The sequence below is a fragment of the Haliotis cracherodii genome, unplaced genomic scaffold (assembly GCF_022045235.1).
Source record: "Haliotis cracherodii isolate W230 unplaced genomic scaffold, xgHalCrac1.p SCAF_2, whole genome shotgun sequence".
Taxonomy (NCBI): Eukaryota; Metazoa; Mollusca; class Gastropoda; order Lepetellida; family Haliotidae; genus Haliotis; species Haliotis cracherodii.
In genome coordinates, this window is record NW_027266275.1 from 47,100,839 (window position 1) to 47,121,518 (window position 20,680).

At 38.6% G+C, this 20,680-nt stretch overlaps 1 protein-coding gene across 2 annotated transcripts in view; it reads left to right on the top strand.

Moving 5' to 3' along the window:
• LOC139468152 (cyclin-dependent kinase-like 4) overlaps window positions 1-20,680 on the top strand; it is a 493,691-nt gene that overhangs the window by 363,527 nt on the left and 109,484 nt on the right. For both annotated transcript variants that reach the window (XM_071249926.1, XM_071249927.1), the window contains exon 8: window positions 1,889-2,217. In XM_071249926.1, coding sequence (XP_071106027.1) covers window positions 1,889-2,217 — 329 coding nt within the window. The remainder of the gene's footprint in view (window positions 1-1,888; window positions 2,218-20,680) is intronic.

A 20,680-nucleotide genomic window follows, 5' to 3' on the forward strand; every position in this document is an offset into this window, starting at 1 on the left:
CCAACTTGGAAGCTTGACAACTGTCACCACTGGGTGAATATATATAATATTCACTGACTTTTGCAAAACACCACTGAATTTTTTTATCCCCCGCCCAGCAAAGTTGGCTGGGATATAGAAATTGTCTTGGTCCGTCCGTCTGTCACGTTTCCGGAGCATAACTCAGAAACCGTTCAATATTTTTTCATGAAACTTTGCAGGTCTGTCAAGTACATGCTGAACTGGTGCCATTTACTATTTAGAAATTTTAGAAATTTATATTTTTTTACGTTTCCATGGCAACAAGATGGACTTAGGTTCTGTGAGGGTAGGGTTCGTTTCCGGAGCATAACTTATAAACCATTCAATATTTTTTCATGAAACTTTGCAGGTTTGTCAGGTACATGCTGAACTGTTGCCTTTTGCTATTTAGAAATTTTAGAAATTTTTATATTTTACGCTTTCATGGCAGTAAGATGGACTTAGGTTCCAAACTCTTCTTTTTTTTTTACAATTTCCATGACAAGGTTAGGGTTTGTTTAGATTTAATTTTTGTCATAAATTCTGCAACAGGGGTGGGGGATATAGCCACATTAGTGGCAAACTCTTGTTGTCCCCCGCCGCGTGAAAGTGCGGAGCGGGGGGATATAGTATTCACGACCGTCCGTACGTCTGTCCGTACGTCCCACTTGTTTGTTGCCGCAGTATCTCAAGAACTAAACGCTGGATTGTCTTCATATTTGGAACTATGGTGTATATACAGACACCACAGACACCAGTTGGTTTGGGTGACCTTGACCCCATTTTCAAGGTCACAGCAGGCAAATCTGCTTTTGGGGTTGGAAAACGGTGTTGCCGTGATATCTCAAGAACTAATCGCTGGATTGTCTTCATATTTGGAACTATGGTGTATATACAGGCACCGCAGACACCAGTCGGTTTTGGTGACCTTGAACCCATTTTCAAAGTCACAGCAGGCAAATCTGCTTTTGGAGTTGGAAAACGGTGTTGCCGCGATATCTCAAGAACTAATCGCTGGATTGTCTTCATATTTGGAACTATGGTGTATATACAGACACTGCAGACACTAGACGGTTATGGTGACCTTGACCCCATTTTCAAGGTCACAGCAGGCAAATCTGCTTTTGGGGTTGGAAAACGGTGTTGACACGATATCTCAAGAACGAATTGCTGGATTGTCTTCATATTTGGAACTATGGTGTATATACAGACACCGCAGACACCAGTCAGTTTTGGTGACCTTGACCCCATTTTCAAGGTCACAGCAGGCAAATCTGCTTTTGGAGTTGGAAAACGGTGTTGACACAATATCTCAAGAACTAATCGCTGGATTGTCTTCATATTTGGTACTATGGTATATATACAGGCGGGGGACATTTCATCACTTTGTGACAAATACTTGTTGGTATTGGATACTGACCAATGCCATCAGATGATAAAACTGTCATTGAATATTGTACTACCACTCTATTGTGTACTGCCATTGTAATTGCTGTGCAGTAATTTGTGTTGATTTGTAAACCTAGTTAATTTTGTAATACAATTGTTAATTGTATACTGTTTGTTGGTTGTTTGTTGCTTTCACACAAAGTTCTTTTGCATACAGATTTCTGGGTTAACATATTGTTTCAATTTAGGAAACAACACATACAGTTGTCATAATGTGTTTAAATGTTTTTGTCCCCACCGCAAAGGCATTAACCTACAGTGAATGTGTAACACTTCATTCTGAAGACGGGGGTTGCACCTAATGCTTAGGTGTGCGCTGTCATCAAGAAAGTATGGTTCATGTCCAGGTGAGGTATTTTTGGTTACCAGTATTTTATGACAATGCTTTAGTCATAATGATTTTTTTATTTTTGTGCTTATTATACTTGATCTCTGGTAGGAGTCAAAAGATAACAGTGAAGAGAAAGTGAAGAAGAGTGAGAAGATTCATAAGAAAGTTATTTCACCAGAAACAATCGAGAAAGAGTTACCTTCATCACCAGCAGCAGCAGTGGCGGCAGCTGTTGTGATGACCAGCAAGACTACATTGACCCAAGCACCTACACTCTCTCACATCTCACTGGTAGATGATTGCACAGAGAAAAAGAAGGAGCAGGAAACAGAAGAAAGTGTTGGTAGTAGTCAAGTTCCACTCAGTACAAGTATTCCACCAATCAACCAGACCTTCCAGAATGTCAACACAACACAGTCCATCCCATCTTTTGGCAGGTGAGTTAGTTTTAGTAAACTGAATTAATTAATCTGACATGGTTGGTTGCATATGAGTTTGTCGGATTAACGAATATGTCGGATAAACAAAATTAAGTATCATCAACGTTTGTGATGAAAAATTGGACAACTACATGATATATGCCAATACAAACATGTAATGAAAAGATGAAAAATGAAATATTCATATTGTTATGTTACATTGTTAGCGGAATATGTTTATAGTCCAGGCAATCTAGGGCATTTTTTCACTAAACTTGGAACAAATTGCAGCAGAATTTATTTTACCATAATGCATTTCTACAAGGTCCCGAAAACAACATACTAAAAGTCCCAAGCAATCCCAGTTTGGGAAATATGTCTAATTTGCATAATCCAATATGGCCACCAATTATCATTTTATATCTTGCATATGTCAGATGAGGGTTAATGTTTGGATGAAAAAAAGCATGTGTTGTCTTGCGAAATATCCATGTTATGTTTCTAAAAAGATATTCACAACTTGATTATTTTCGATTACCGTATTTTCTTGAGTATAGTGCGCACCCATGTATAATGCGCACCCCCCTCTAGCGGGTTCAATATTTTGGAAAAAAAGAAATTTGAATATTCTGCGCAGAAAAATTTTACACCGTACCCTTTCAGCGAGGTCCGGCAAACGAACGGGTGCTGAGAAACTTCGTCAGTACAAATTCGAAATTTGAGATAAAAAATCACCAGACATGTTTATTTACCGTTTGAATAGTATTTATTGTTCTGCTAGGCATTGTTTTATATCTAGGGAATATGATTACCTTGTGTATTTTCTCGTAAACTAAGCCGTAAACAGCAATCAGCTGTGCGCTCGTTTTCTTGGAATCGACCGGTGATTCGGTCAAGACACACCCAATGATATAACTTTATAGGATTTTTAATGCAAGGATCGGCAACAATTGTATCTGAAACTATTTTATTTATCAGCAATAATATATTCCATTATTTTCTTAATTATATGCAGCCTTTACTAAACATATTTAAAATAATAATAACCCAAAGCGAAGCAGCTGATTGCTATTCCCGGGTATTATTTTTTACATGGAACATGTCTGACCAGTCACCGTCAATGCTCACGCGCACGTGATCACGTGATCGCGATAATTTCATGTTGACATAGAATTGTCAAACAAAAACAAATATGACTTTTAACGAGAAAAACAATATCATAAGTAATTTTGAATAAAATTAATGAAGTAAGTTACAAACATAAGTCCAGATATACAAAGAACACTTTTTATAGCCAGACAGTGTAAGTACATAATTATTTTGCGTACTTCAGTATGGATTTGTTGACATGGTATTTCCGGTGTTTCATGCTCACGGTAATGTCTTTCCATGGGGAAAAAAACCCATCCAAACTCATAATTTCTGTATAATGTGCACCCCCTTCTACACAGCTGTGTTTTTTCGAACAAAAGTGCGCATTATATACAAGAAAATACGGTATTGACAAATCTGCAAAAATTCAAGATGGCCACCAATTTCAAGATGGCCGCCAAGTTTCCTAAATGTGTGTTTACACTGTTGAATCGTTTATCTCTAAAACAGTGTGCTCGGACTTATATGCATATAACTTGGCACACTAACTCACTAAAGTATAGTTAACACTTTTAGATAAGAAATTCCGTCACCAGAGCCCCTTGGTGGCCCAACATTCCAAGATGTCCGCCAAGAGTTTGATGGCTAGACATAGAATGTCAAGACACTGTTGGTCTCTGATGACATTTGAGTGATTTGAACTACTACATTGGGGTAAACAGACACAAGGATGTATGTAGAATACTCAATCATTTGAATAAATCCAATATGACCACCAACTATCAATATTTATCTCTTAAATGACATGTTTTGGCGAGTTTAGATATCAATGTTGATTGTTATTGTCTGAATCTACTTATTAACATGATAATAAGGGCTATAACAATTTTCGTTTTCATTCCTGTAAGTACTTGTTGGAAACAAGGATGACCTATATGAGGTCCTCTCAGAATTTACCCCAAACCAGTTGTTTCACAAGAAGTCGATGAGTTATCTCCCTTGTAGTTCATTTGCTGAAATTCAATATAACCACCAAATACCAATATTTGAATATAAATCTGAAACTTCATATCCACTCCGCATTCCGTCACATGATTATGTGATCCATGAACATTATTGCGTGATGAACAGTGGGAAAAATGTCACAGTGAATGCTGCAGCTTGACGTTGCAGGGTCATTATATACATGTACCTCGAAAGTCTCAACAGGTTTGTCATCCCCCAAGAAATCTGGTAACTGTTTATTGGTACAGCTTGTACCATGGTATTCCCTGCACACAACATTGCAAGTGAGACCATATTTCCGACAAGTGCATCTTCGCATGTTACAGTCTTTCTTTGAAATTACAGCAGATAATATCAAGGAGCGCTGAAGATGCTGCAGTCTGATCTGACTGTTTTGATCAGCAACGTCCATCTGTCCTGTGCCATCCCCGCTCAAATGGATTCACATTGGACCCTTTCCACTCCTTTATCAGGTAGTTGACATAGGGGCTGTGGTATCTTGCGACTGCAGAGGTTGCTGGCAGAGTTTATGGCTCTGCATGTGATCAATTATTAGCCACCTTCTTCCAAAAATTGCTTGTATCATAAGCTATGCAGTCCTTCCACCTTATATCCGCCATATAAAGACATATGTTCACCTGCTTCGGTGATGACTTTTTCATCCCCAGTTTCCCTGTTTGGCTGAAATGTTTAGCCTGATGGCAGAACAAGGCATCGTTCATGATTTTCTTCACTGCTAGACCCTTTCCCAAGCCACACAGTCGAGAAGTAGTGCCAAGAATTGCATGTAAAAAGAGCACATGCTCACATACATCACTGCCCAGCAGCCGCTTTGATTGATCATGCTGTCATGGTGACTGATTTACGACACCCATTGTCTGAAGAACATTTGATTGCAAAGGCTCATTACCCTGGAGCCATGACATCTATATGCCTTGAAACATTTAATTGCTGTTATTTATAAGATGCTAATCCTATTTGTTAATCCCCATTTTTGTGTACATCGACCGTCTGCCATCCTGAACAGGATGTGCAAGTATGTCACTGATGATTTACTGTTTACATTTATATTTATTACTTACTAAATGTCAGGTGACCTTGGCTATATAAGCCTTGGTCCAGAGAGAATAGAGGAAAAGAAAGGTCTTACCCTTAGCCTAGCTAGGGTTAGACTGGGTGCTCCGGGGCACCTAGACACCAACCACTACCACCATGTGCTGACCTGGCACATAGTGTCTTCTGTATGTTTATATCTACATGTATAAAGTAAAACTGTATATACCGCAAGCCATCGTCTCCAAATTGTCACTTCCTACAAGAACCATACGTCGGCCCCTTGCATATACGAGTATGCAAATTGTTCATTAATCAACGTCAGACCGCCACGCGTTGATAATGCACCAAATCCTGTTCCTTCTTGAAGCTTGCTTGGGTTCTGGTGCCAGAAACGTTATGTGCTTCCTTTTCAACATGATGATGAAGGAGGATAAGCAAATCTGTGTCATCTCCAACCAGGACAGTGTCGGTTTTTCTTGCAGATGTGACAGTGTTTTGCCAGCTTCTCCAGTTTGTCACCCATATAGGCAATAAAATGCTGTTTGATTTTTGCTTTGTTCAAGAATTCCTCCTTCTACGATCGAATGAACATTTCCCCCGTGAAATAATCTGTCTAACCAGAACAGGCCCCTGTTCTTCTCATGTGTGTGGCATCTTTCGTTTAAAGCCATGAAGCCATTGGCCATTCAAGACAATGTTAGCAGCATATTGATGGTATAAACACTGTAGTTCAAATACGTGATATAACGTAGAACCTCTTGGTCGGGGTAGCCCATGAAGTATAGCACTACCATCAAGAATGTACTGGACATTTCCAGGTTCTTGTTGTTTAACTTGGAGGGTTTCCAGATAGCATCAGCAAGGGTTGCCTTCCTGGCCTGCAGATAATTCAAACAATGCTGGCGGGTGACTACAGAGTTCTTAATTGAACAGTACTGGTAGTTCAAGTAAGAACAGTACTGTAGTGGAGTGACAGTTTATTTCACAGGAAATGGTCATTTGATCAAAGAAGGAAGCATTCATCTACAACGCAAAAAACAAACAGCACTTTATTGCACGTCTGGGTGGCTAACTGGATATAACGAACTACAAGGGACCAGAGAAATCAGTTTGTTAAATCCGTTGTTCGTTATACACATTTTCGATGGGAAATGTCCGCCATCTTGGATAAGACAAAACACCATACACGTAATTGCAGCGTTACACATGAAATCTTCATGGCCTAATTTCAATGCAAGTTCGTCAGCTTTGGTCTGCAGTAACGGACTACTAAACGGAATTCGCTGCTGATTGCGTACAGCCAATTGTCTGACACTTGACACTGAGTGAGATTTCTCAGTTCGCTATACACGTCACTAATAAGTGATAGATGGGCTTGTCGGTGATCAGATATCAGTTCGCTGTATCCGTAAGTTCGCTGTAGAGAGTTTGTTATATACGTAAATTTTATATGATATTATATAGGAGATAAATCAGGGATTTTTTAACAGTTTGTTGTATCCGTTTGTTTGCTATATCCGTGTTCGTTATATCCGTGTTCTACTGTACTGTGTTTTGAATGTAGAGCTAGGGTACCTGTAGATTTAACCCCGCTAAATTGAATTTTCAAATGTTAAATTTAACGCGGTAAATTCTACAGGTAACCTAGCTCTACGTTGAAAACACAGTATGTTTATTTCCATTCTACCATGACTAAATAAAACGCGAACTCTTTGGTGTTATCAAATATACTGAGTGAAGCGGCATGGGTTGAGTTCAGTGTTTTGAGTGGGTTATCGATCTGAATTACGGCATCACTGAACAAAATATGGTGCTGTATATACTCAAGCAGTTTGTTTACACCGTAATACTTCACTTGAACATATGACAGGCATTGAAAGCATATAAGCACGGCAGCTTGGTAAGCTAACATGAGGTGGGCATCCCTAAAGAAGACAAAGCAAACTTTGTAAGGCTTTCTCTTTACATCGCACGTCACCATTATGACGTCATATCTCTCATTGTGACGCAAAAGATATGACGTCCCAGTCGTACATAGAAAAGAGCCAAAATTTCAAACTCTCTGTTGTCTCCAAAACGTAAATACATTCCCTTTGTTGATTTCTATCGTGTTTTTCTGCACGAAATGTATTGCCACACATCCTTTGAGTATTGTAGTAACCGCATCTGTACATTTTGTAACCTGTAATTATAGATATAATTATTTAAATATGCCTACCGACAATGGCCAATGAATTAATTTCCAAATTCATGGTAGAATTCATAATCATGCAACCTCTGAAGCTCAACACAAAACAACTGTTACAACTGACTGATTCAAAATACTTTAAAAAGCATAGCCTGGAATTGAAGTCGCCAGTTTGAAATTGGTGCCGCAAAGCTCAAGAAACCTGATAGAGGTCTTAAGACTGATAGAGGTAATCAAAATTGGGAAACTGGATACAACTTTAATGGTAGTTCTGTGGAAGTTTACCACATATTTGTCTACATCCTTGGCAGTATTCCAGGATTGGGCCTTTTGAGGCAATTTTGATTATGTAAACCTTATAACTGTCAATAAATCTTGTGAATTATACCTTAACTCTATTACATCATAGCCATAAATTCCTGTTTATGCTGAGAACCACACAACAAATTTTAATACATTTACAACAGACGTCCTCTTCACTGCTAACATATCTAATAGTTGTGAGGGAAACTCCATCCCTCGCAAGAGACACCACTGCACATGTGCAAGGCTGGAATCACCTCACTTCTTTCCTGTGTGTCCAGATGACAACAAGGAAAAATGTTTGTTTGATACATCTGTACACGTGATTGCTGTTCCACACTTACAAGCCACACTAGATCATCACAAGCTCCACTACAGGTTACACACAACCAAATGTTTGCCCATAGACTTCTATAGTAACGTGATATTTTTTTTAAAAATAACTAAGCATTCAACAGCTATTACCTGTACGTGTGTGCACAGTTTGGCCTTAGAGCAGCAATAAAAAAATAAAAAATGACTATCTTAGCCAGCTCCTTTTCCGAGTACAGGAAGCTAAACACACCACCCCCAGTTTCGCACCAAATGTCAACTACTTGAAAATAGCTGTGGTCACATTCAGCATAAGTCATCATGTTGAAAAAGACAGTACTAAATATAGAAAAACATGGTCAGTTTTAATAACTGGATGGATGTACATTTGAAAGACATAAAAATCTTACAGAATATCCTCCAATCACAGCCTGCAGATATCTCTCTATTTGCACTGAAGGCACGGAAACCGCACTGTCCAAACTGGTTCTGATTTGATGTAGTAGAACCTAAAGACAAGCAGTGAGCAGTTCTACAAGCAGAGAACAAGGTGGTATTGGAAGGCAGATGTCTCTAGTAAGTAATTAGAGAACGTGTTAAGGGATGAGGACTTCATCCCCAAAACAGAGGCCCGTCTGTTCGGGTTGTGGGCAACATCAAATCACTGGTGACCCTCATCCTAGGTGCCTATCATGCAAGAAAAGCAATCGCATGCAAACATCAAGGTGCAGTTATTGCAAACCTTTGTCCAAGGAGAAGTTTGAAAAACTTTCTAAGTCATGGCTCAATGACCCTGACTATAAAAATAACACTAGAGCATCAGCAAAATCTTCATCTGCTTCCTGTAAAAAAGAAAAAGTGATTCATTCAGTTGTGACATCTAAAGATAATCATGTGGGTGACAAGCGAGTGTCGTGTAGGGACGCCGTCTCTCCTTCTGAGGAGAGATCTCGTCGCTTATCCCACTCTCCCAGTATAATTAAGGAACCGATGTACATTTCAGGTTTTAACATAACCAGTCACGTACATCCGGAAGCGTCTGGAAATGCGGATAATCTTGGAAGAAGTAACTGATCTCCCCTCTATGCCACGTTTCCCCTTTAACTTAAATGAGTTCACAGAAAAAATAACAAATTCCATGTCTGTTATGATTGACAAACATATGCAATCAATGTCAATTATTATGAGGACAGTAGGAGAGTCATATGAAGACACCGAGAATCTCATAGATCCCCTCCTTACCATGCACTTCATAGGGTAAATCGTGAATCACAGACATCGCATCGCAGTGAGCACAGAAATACACACCAGTCCCCATCTAGCCACTATGATAGACGAGCTGACAACAAAACTCGTGCAAATCATGATTTCGTGCAAATCATGTCTCAACAACAAACTACCAGTCTACGTCAGCCCTGTACCAGAACCGCTAGCTCTCAAGGTCGATGCTCTTTCTATGGCCAGGGAGGGAATGTTCGCTTACGCATTTCCCCAATGGGCTCTTTTAGACAGTGTTCTGAAGAAAATAGAAGAGGCAGACTGCGTCATGATTCTAATAGCCCCGGCTTGGCCAAACAGGGCTTGGTTTCCAAGGTTACTACCCCTCCCAATGGAAGAACCTCTGAAACTCCCGGTATGTCTCGATTTACTGAGACAAACGTAATCAGACATTTTACTGCCGCCTAGACAATCACCATCTTCAAGTTATCTTGAATAAGATGCAAGCTGCTGGTTACTCTAAATCAGCTGCACAAAGAGTGGCAAGCTCATGGAGACCAGCATCGTCTGCCCTATACAATAACAGATGGGACAAGTTCGTCGATTGAAGAATAAGAAGTTCTTTAGACGTGGAGATAACGATACCTATAGTTGCCCAATTTTTGCTATACCTCAGAAATGACAAGAAATTTAAACATGGCACCATCGCAGTCTATAGATCCGCAGGCTATAGATCCGCAGGCTATAGATCCAATGACCTATCTGTAGTTACACATCCAGTACTGAATCGACTCATGAAGTCTTTTGCACTGGAAGACATTAAAACACCACGTATATTTACAAAATGGGATCTATCTATAGTATTGTCAGCATTGAAGAAACCACCTTATGAGCCCATAAGTAGTGCGACATGACTATTAGTTTCCAGGAAAACCCGCTTTTCTCATAGCCACAGTCTCCATTGAACAAGTCGTAGCTAGCTGGCAGTGGAAGTCCCATAACAAGTTGTCAAACTTTTACTTACGAGACATACAGACCGATCTGGATGGACTATACACACTGGGACCCTTGGTGGCAGCCCAGGTGATAGTCTCCAAGTAGCCTTGCCACCCCTTCTATCGCGAACTTGGGAGGGGGTGGGGGGGGGAGATTTCAGAATACCTGAACACAGGTGATGTCATCACCTGAAGTGACGTCATAATATGTCTAACTATCACATTTATGACTCAATATATGTGTATATCATGTTAGTAATATAACGTCTTCTATGTCCAGCCTTATAGTTTGGCTTTAGACATATTCCATTTGGTCCCTTTTGTATACATTTCATGTATTCAACTTCACAAAAAACAACTACCTAAGGGATACTAGATACCATATCCGACCACTCCCTCTACTGTATACTGGCTGTGATGTAATAGAGGTAAGGTATTCACAAGAATGATCTAACAATAGTTATCATTGTGTATAATTCTAAGAATACTACCTCTATTACATCAGGAATTAATCTCTCTTGCTCCCCAAATATCTGCATCTAGTTGATGAGTGTTGTGAGTTGAAAGAAGTGAGGTGAATCCTGCCTTGCGCATGCGCCATGGCGACGCTTGCGAGGGATAGGGTTTCCCTCACAACTATTAGATATGTTGTCAATGCAGAGGGCGTCTGTTGAAAATTTATTAAAATTTGTAGTGTTGTTCTCAGCATAAACAGGTATTTATGGCTAATAATTTATGTAATAGAGGTAGTCATGTCATCAATTTTTTCAGTTGTATAATTTTCTCCCAAATATTGGGAACATTTTCCACCGGCTACCAAAGCGGCGAGTCTTTCTCTATGTTTATCTAAAGATTTATCTACATTTTGATCTGCATGAGATTCTTTGAGCATTTGTTCGATGAGTTCGTCGCATTCCATAATGTAATACCTACATTTTGCTAAGCAATTGCATAAGCAGCTGGTTGATCGGTTTTTAATATGAGTTTACAGTGCTTCGTTGCCGCTAACAGTTTTCTGACTTTATCTCGTTCGGGCTTGGTATAAATAACATCATTTTCGTGTAAACATTCCTCGAATGAATCTTTGTCTTTGTAATGAAACCCATTTGGTCTGCTCTCTGAGATCTTTCAGGACAGAGTTGTAATTTTGAGTAAGAACCCAAACGCTATGTTGAGTATGCCGTCCGGAGAATGCTAAATACGAAAGCTTATCTTTCTTTTTTGTGAGTTCTTTACTCGCGCGCAGTTGTCTATTATGAAAAGGATTGATTCTCCTTTGTATTTTTTCGTGACATACTCGAAGACAGTCTTGTAAACGATCGCCCGGATCGACTCTGTACACCCCGTCGTCATTCATGACCCAATCTCTCGATAACTATGTTTTATTAACGCTTATAGTCGGGCACAGAATAATAATATGATCGAAAACGTCCCGATAATGACTTTGTAAAATATCTAGAATAAAAGATAGTGAGGTGAAGGCATATGATAGCGCAGTGCGGATCTTTAGGTAAAAGATTATTAATAGATTGCTTGCACGAATCTCCCTTTCTGTATATTAAGTTGCGCATCCATAATCACGTACAAATATATGTTTAATTTACCAGCCGATTCCTGGAGCTTCATTATCTGTATGGTGGCACCCTCGCTAGCATTTTCTATTCTCCTCCCACTGCCGTGTAGTTGGTCATTGTCCGTTGTTTGCATGTCGAGCCATAGCGCGTACTTCGTGGTGAGGTATTCACCCATCGATACACTCCCGAGAGACAGATCTTTCACGACCGTGATAACTTCCGGGGAGCGTTTTATAGAAGGATGTTTTTTAATCTCATCCCACTGGTGATACGCTAGCATTCCTTGGCTATATAGTTGATTAGGAACACCCTCGATAGTCAATTCTACTTTTGTAATCTTGGGATTGTAGAACTTCTCGGTATTTCTTTAAAACGCATCGGAGGGGTCCTCGAACAACATTAAAATACCCTTCAACGACCTCGTGGGGACGTTTAGATTGATATCCACATCGTATCTTTTTTGTCCCTCGTGATCTTTCGATGCCGCAGCACGCGATCGTACAAAATAGCTAAACTAATGGTTATGAATTTGTCTGGCTAATTCGGGATCCGTTATCATATCGTACTCCAGCGAGATATTGTCGATGGAATAGCTAGCATCTTCAGCAGCTCTGATTACTCTACCGTAGTCATTAAAAGTGAGTTCGTATTCTAACCTATCACCTAGGGATGCTTGATAAAAGGGCATGTGGGAATCTAGTAATTCAAAGTCTAGGGGAACAAAGAAAAGGTTACCTAATGCGTCGGCAACGGCCTGATCTTTTTCGTTGGTATCAACACCATTTTCAGCGCCCACGCGCAGTCTCAATGTGTTCTTATTACAAATACCTTGGTACTGTAAGTTTTCCCTCTCTTTATCCGTTCTCCAGAGATCCATGTAACAATAGTATACATCGCTATCGTCGATACTCAAAACCTCATTACCTCTAATTTTAATGGCGCTTTTCTTAACGATAACACGACCTATGTTCTGAACGGGCTCCCTGTTAACGTCGGTAGAAGTCAAACTAATCGTAAATGCTAGTCGGACAGTTCCCGGAACTAACACATCGTGTGCGCCAAGATTAGGAAAGCGAACCAGAAGCGTTTGATTCTGATCGATGGTACTAGGGTTATTAGTTATAGTTACAGACTGACGAATTGCTTTGACCCCTAATTATTGTAATATTGCGACTGCGTGGCAATCCGGATATTGATCTTATGCATTCTCGTACTCATAAGCCCCTAGCCTTGTCTACGATAGCCGGTAAACACGGTATCAGCACTGTTCGTGATAAATTAGGTTTTGTAGACTACTCGCGGCTTTCCGCGAAGACTACTAAGGCTCTTCGAACTGTACGGGAAGAACTCAGTAACACAGATGATTTGGATGGTGGCCTCGAACGGACTCGGAGAAATCTTGGATACCTACTACCATAATTCCACGGCCAGTGTACCATCCTCGGAGTTTAGTATTAGGGAATTACGAGGTCTTGACAAGGCATTACGAACAATGCGGGGAGAACTTGTGAGGGCTGATCGTAGCAATCGCAGGGCTGTTGTACGTATTCGCTAAGAACTATTTAACCAAATCAGTTCGCTATGAACTATTTAACCAAATCATGAGTAAACTAGCCACGACTCCACCTAATACAAGCGCTGTTTTTTCATCGATATGTTGTTGATTTTTAGCCGCAATATGCGGTGACACTTGTGCGTTAGTAGATGGTTGAGCGATAGTTGGTGTTTGTAGCTTGACTATTCCCTTTTCGCCTGTGATCGTTTGCGTTATTAATTCGACGTTCATATCTGAATTTATACCTGGTTTTTGTTGATCGGTAGCAATAACAATTTTATTATTATAGCCTATCACTTGACCGATCTTAAGATCCATATTACTCGGAGACATGTATAGTCCCGGCGCATAAACGAAGTCCACTTTGGATTGAGCATACTGTAATGCATCTTGAAAACGCTTTATAGACGATGGTATGTCAACTGGTGAATTAATGGCGTCCTCTACGTTTGAGACAAACTGTTTTTGCGCATCGAGCGCCGTCCCAGAACCGATAATGGACGTTCGTGTTTGCGATTGTGCTCCGAGAATTGCCCATACATAAGTTCTTATCGATTCATTAACTCTTACAAATCCTGGGTTAGTAAAATTATTTTCCGTTTTATCATTAAGAAATTCATTCCAAGCGTTTGCGGTATCGTTCATTTGTATAAATTTTGTAACAATATAAATTAAACCACTCTTAAAACTCATAATATCCCCTCTCCAATTGTTACTATAAAGTTCCCAGCCGTTATAGTAATCACCGGTTTTTAGACGATGATCATACATTCTTATGTAAAGTTTGCTGGTACTATACAACTTACCAAAATTAACATTTTATTAAGTTTATTAAGTACTTTATATACATAATCGCTTTCTTCTTTGACGGATATTTTTTCCTCTGTGTAAGGAACACCTAGACCATGGTTTGCTCCTTTAATACGCCAATCTTTACTCGTAGAAACATTAAATTCCTGACAAATACGCTCATACGCGGACCTATCATAATTATTATTTGCGGAATTCCACGCTCGATCCTGCGGTAATGGGGCACTAATTTCTTTAAGTATACGTCTAATCTGATAGTACACGTGAAATGTTATAACAGACTTATATAGTTCAAATCCTGGAGCGTAAAGAGATACACCACATGCCGTTGTGGCACACCATATGGCAAAGTTTAACTGATTCTGCCAAAATTGCATCGGATTGTGAAACCAATCGTGCACCATTTTATCGCTAGTTGCCGTGACCCTGTAATTTTTAAAGATATCGGGGAATTAAACGAAAAATTCAGCACCAGAGGCAGTTACTATAATAGATTGATTAGTAATGTAAGTTGATTTCATATTGAAGTTATGATATAGTATCATTGTATATTTAATATGTATGTTACACTCCCGGGAATAACAAATGGTCAGTCTATTGAACTGCTTCATACTATCCATAACTCGGATGGACAACTCGAAGTAGCTATCTGTGATGTAACGTATTACCCACTGTGGACCAATATAAATGCTGCGAGGGGTTATAATAATGAGACAGAAATAAATGGTAAAAATACATTATACCTGATGGGTATTACAGTAGATGCTCACTCAATGATGAATTTTTTAAGCCTAATGGAATTAGTCTAACACAAAACGAGTCGAATGGGTTACTGATTTTAAACGCTGGAAAAAAGGATGTAAAGCTTTACGAGAATTTAGCATACACACTTGGATGGAGAGGAGAAATAACAGTACTCAAGACATCAGATCAGGAACTCGATTTACCCGATTTAGTTCCCTATAAAGAGTTGTGCATCCATCTTGATCAAATCAGTACGACGGATAATATTCAACAAGAGAGTCCTTCAACTCTACTCAGAAGTGTTCCAGTGAAAGATGAAAAATATAATAGAGGTAGAACGGAATCTTTCTCAACATTACAATATAAAAAATTAAAGCGGGGTATTATTTCAGGCCTCAAAATTTCTGTATTAGATGTAAAACACCAACCTGTACATATAGGATACTTGAGTGTAACACTCCATATTATAAATAATGGTTGATTCCATATTTAAGTTATGATATAGTATCATTGGTGTATATTTGATATGTATGTTACACTCCTGGGAATAACAAATGGTCAGTCTATTCAACTGCTTCGTACTATCGATAACTCGGATGGACAACTCAAAGTCGCTCTATGCGATGTAATGTATTACCCGAGGTGGACCAATATATATGCTGCGAAAGATAATAATAGGATAGTACTATTATCCCCATATGGTAATAGCAAATCCATTACTATACCTGATGGGTATTACAGCGTAAGCTCACTCAATGATGAAATTTTTAAGCCTAATGGAATTAGTCTCACACAAAATGAGGCGACTGGGACAGTGAAATTCGACAATGAAAAAACAAATATAATTTTATTGGACCGATCAGCTACACTTGGATTTACACGCTTAATTGGCACAATACACAAGTTACCAGATCAGGAGGTTAAATTACCTGATTTAGTTCCCTATAAAGAGTTGTGCATCCATCTTGATCAAATAAGCACGACGGATAATATTCAACTAGAAAGTCCTTCAACTCTGCTCAGATCTATTCCAGTGAAACATGAAAAATATAATAGCGGTAGAACGGAATCTTTCTCATCATTACAATATAAAAAATTGAAGCGGGGTATTATTTCAGACCTCAAAATTTCTGTATTAGATGTAAAACACCAACCTGTACATATAGGATACTTGAGTGTAACACTCCATATTATAAATAATGGTTGATGCATCAGGCCCTGGAATGCTCAGACGATGTAATACAATTGCGCTTTCCGATCTCGGAGACACAGAAGGATTCGATAAACCCGGTAACAATGGTAAGTTATACGCTTTACACTTACACCATAATGTATACAAGCGGAAAGAAGTTACATTCACGGAAAATCTAGAAGATTTAAGCGATGTCGACGTTAGTAGACTCCTTGAAAACACTCAGTACAATATTATTCTCAACGGGGAGAATAAATGGACTATGGTCGAAGCAAACTTCGAGTGGCTACTGAATATCGTCATTACCCAACCTTATGTGATGATGGGTAATGGACATAATTTAACTAAGATAATAAATAGTGGCATCGTACTCGCGGCTTATATCCCGTCAAAACGAAAAAGTGTGTTAGTCACTCCCCTGCCAGAAAAACTAGGTCATATGTTATATGTTATATAACAGAATGTTAGTTTAAATTTGGTTGCTGAATTCGATGATATTAAAGTTAACTTGAGTGCAATACCTAATATTTCTACTCTTATTATTGAAGTCTTGTTCGGAGATGTACCGGTAGATGCCTTTGAAATATTACCAGGTCTATCGATTAAATGGCTCAAGAAACACGAGCGTCAACGTTGCAGTATTATTCATGTCGGAGCATCACCCGTTGCAACCCTCGAGAGGGTTCAGATTATTAAAAGTGGTAGTATTTCTCTTTCTAAGATATTCTTGCCGTATAATATACATTTGATAAGGTTGATGTATACTCTCAAAACATTTAAGCAAGACCAATGTAAAGACTATTATATATTCATACTTAGAGTTGGGTATTGCCCCAAACTGCGTATTGCGATATATTGCGATACATTCCTCTGTATTGCAATACGTACTGAAATATATTGTGGAAGAAAACTTATTGAGTTCTGTCCACGTTTGTTAAGATTCTTTTACCTCCACATTGAATCACAGAACAATCATACAAAGTTTAGCTTTATTCAAAGTAAGAAAAGGGGAAAAACCAGAACATTCAGAGTGTGCTATTTGACTCAAGAATAGCTGTTTAAGGCACCATAATGGTAAAGTCCAACATGCAGTAAATATTAGTGGTATTAATTCTCCAGACTCAGTGACATCATGGGTGCATTTAGCTCATAGGTTCATGAAGAAATGTTGGAGGTATTAATGTATAATATGGGTCCAGTGTTTGTGGTAACGTAAGTTTGTAATTGTTTATCAAAGAGATGTTCGCGCAGTTGCATCACAATGACATCGCAGGTAAAAAGATGGACAATATTAGTTGTTTTAACTCTTTCAACACCAGTCAACTAGAAACGTTTACTGCTGTGACACCCAGTAACCAGAGATTCTTGTGTGATAGATGAAACCAACATTTATCAAAGAAAATATCTGCTTGTAAAATATCTTTGCTACTCTATGTTATTCACCATTTGAAAGGTCTGATCCTAATGTTTATAAATATGAAAGTTATGTTTATCACATTATTTAAATAATGCATTTACAACTTAATTATGTTCGTTGTAAATAAAAAGATGTAAGCTAATACATTCATAACGTCCCGATTAAGGACCAAGGAAGCGAAAATTTGACGACTTTCGGCAAATATACGATTTCATAAAATGCACTTACCTATTTCCTTTTTATTTTTATTGTTTACGGTTAGGAAAAGCATTTTAAAAAGAATTATCAATAGTATCTGTCATCACCCATTTACCGATAACAGCGCCTGTCCGCTCAGTAACATGAAGAAATACCCCTGTTTTCGAGGCTTCGTATGAATAACACGTTCAAAAACTGGCATATGACACATCGCTAGAAATTCTTTCATCTACACCCTCGTAACATCGCCCGTAGTTATAACAATCGATTTTATTGGATAAAAATTGGTTTCTAATGACGCTTTCGTGCCAAAATCTGCTACAAGGTTTGTGATTGGTCAAATTTGAGCACGTGATCTAAGGCTGTCAATCAAGTTACAGTTGTGGTATGAATTTTAGATTTTGACGAAATCTTTTTGTTAATCCTGCCATTCTGAACATCTTAAGCAGGAAATCGCGATTTATATTAAAAATATGGTGCTTTGTTGATGTATCGTGCTATGTTACGAGCTGTGACAAAGATTTTTCATGCCTATATTTTGGCATTAAACATCGTGTCCCAGCCGAGAATTTAGGCGACGAATGCCGAGATGTCGTTTGATTTACATTACAAGCGATCGCAGGAAAAGATGGAAATAATAAGTTAGCAGTAAGTTTGACAACTTTTAGATATAGTTTTGTTGATTTTATCTGTAACTTTGTATACTATATTCAAAGCTTTGCCTGAATCGTCTTTATTTTGCTCTTTGACATTATTTTGCTCTTCGTTTTCGAAGTGCGTGTCCGAGATTTTTATTTAAAATAACATTACGGGAAATAGTGAATAATTTCTTAATCTATTGATAAAAAATGATAAATTGAAATGGAATACGTATTTCAGACATTGTGAAATGTGATAGATTTAATAAATGAAAGATATTACAGGTAGGTTTAAAAAATGATATACTATTTTGACGTGACTACGGCTTGGCTGGTCTACTGGCCTACGGTGTCTGGGAATGCTTCTTGGCCGGTATTACGGGTCTACTGTGTTGAAAGAGTAATAATAATAAGGCATAAGCAAGTTAAATTTGAAAACACAAAATCATAGTCAATATACCGGTACATCCCAAACGTATCGCGATACGTAATTGTTTCATTTTCATATTGCGGTATACCGGTATACCGGTAATACCGTGCAGCCCTATTCGTAATATACACTATGAGTTTATATCCAGAGCTCGATGAAGCAATTGAAAAGATGGAAACTGTTGATGGATTTCGATTACATCAAATAAGCGACATAAAACATCGGATAGAGAAGGATAGGGACTTGAGACTTGGATTGTATAAAAAGTATCGCAGAGCCGTGAATGCTCTCGACGGAGTTGACACCGCTCTTGTAGCAGCTGGCATGGGACTCGATGAGCTGGTGTCAGTTTCCTATCAACTATAATCGCCGCGCCTATCGTGCTCACCATGGAAATACCCGCCGAGTCTCGGGACTGGCAGGAATAGCGATAAAATTCATTTCTCGTAGGTTGCAAAAGAAAGCATTAAAACATGATAGTATTCGGATACTCGCCGAAGCAAAGTTGAACAGCATTGAGGACCATATTTCGACAGCAATGGTCGATTATAAGATATCCAAGGATGAGTTTCGTTTAGTGTTGTCAGAACTCACCAAATACAACGAAATGAAGCAGGAGATTCGAGCAAAATCTCATAAGACCAGTGGTATTAGTGAGGATGAGAAAAAAAAGTTCATAGAACAGGGGAGGCAACAAGCGCGTCAATTATTCCGTGCCAAACCCAAAGAACTGGTTGGAGATTAAAAATAGATTGCTTACTATCGTTTGATCACATTTAGACAAATGCTTACATAAATATATATAATAATGGAGATCGAAAAAACTATTAAATGGAGAGAATTACCACAAGGTTTTTATTATATCAGTGATGTCAAACCAACCAAATACGGTTATCAATTGTTTCTTATCAATTTACAAGAAGAGTGTAGTTATATAGTCTGGTCTCCTAGTAAAATGAAGGAAGAACTTAATAAAAATGTTGAATATCGCTTTATCGATAAAAATAATGAAGAATATTTTTATTACCATTTAGGCTCATCTAAAGCAATGATTGGCCCCAGGTATTGGTGAGCTAGAGCCAATTTAACTTGATCTCATGAATATCATTGAATCGCATGATCATTTTGGCATTAAAAATGCCATCTGTAGTAGCAGTATAGGTAATAAATCCGGCTCCAGTGGAAGTGGTCCAGAACCCCTATTACCTATACTACTAAAGTACAAATTTTAGTACTTTTTTTAACCCATAATCTCAGAGTGAAGCACCAAATCGCCAACACCCAAAGTCAGTGATCTGAACCATTCAGCTACCAAGGCTTCCATAAAATGAAAGTCTGACAACTGGTAGTCCAGATCACATACTTTGTGTACCCCTCTAAGTTTAAATGGCATTGTGTATACATAATTCGGTACCACATTATGCTAGAATGATGGTATAACCCTACTGAGTTGGAATCAGGGTTTGAGGTTCATTTTATTCTTTGCTGAACTGAGGTTATCTCATGGTAATGAACCAAAAGTGGGGTAAAAGTAGCTAAACACCATTTCCAAGTTGCAACAGAATGGAGGAATATGTCATCTTCTGAAGATTTATTGAGGTAGCTGTTTCCACAGGACTTTGTTTCTAAGTTGTTCTGCATTGGGCTTGTGTTTATTTTCCAAACTGGAAGGGATGTTGTTCAACCGGAAGTGCTAATGACTTTGTTTTTAAGTAGCCGAGGCATATGAGTTTCTATTTCATATATAACGTTGG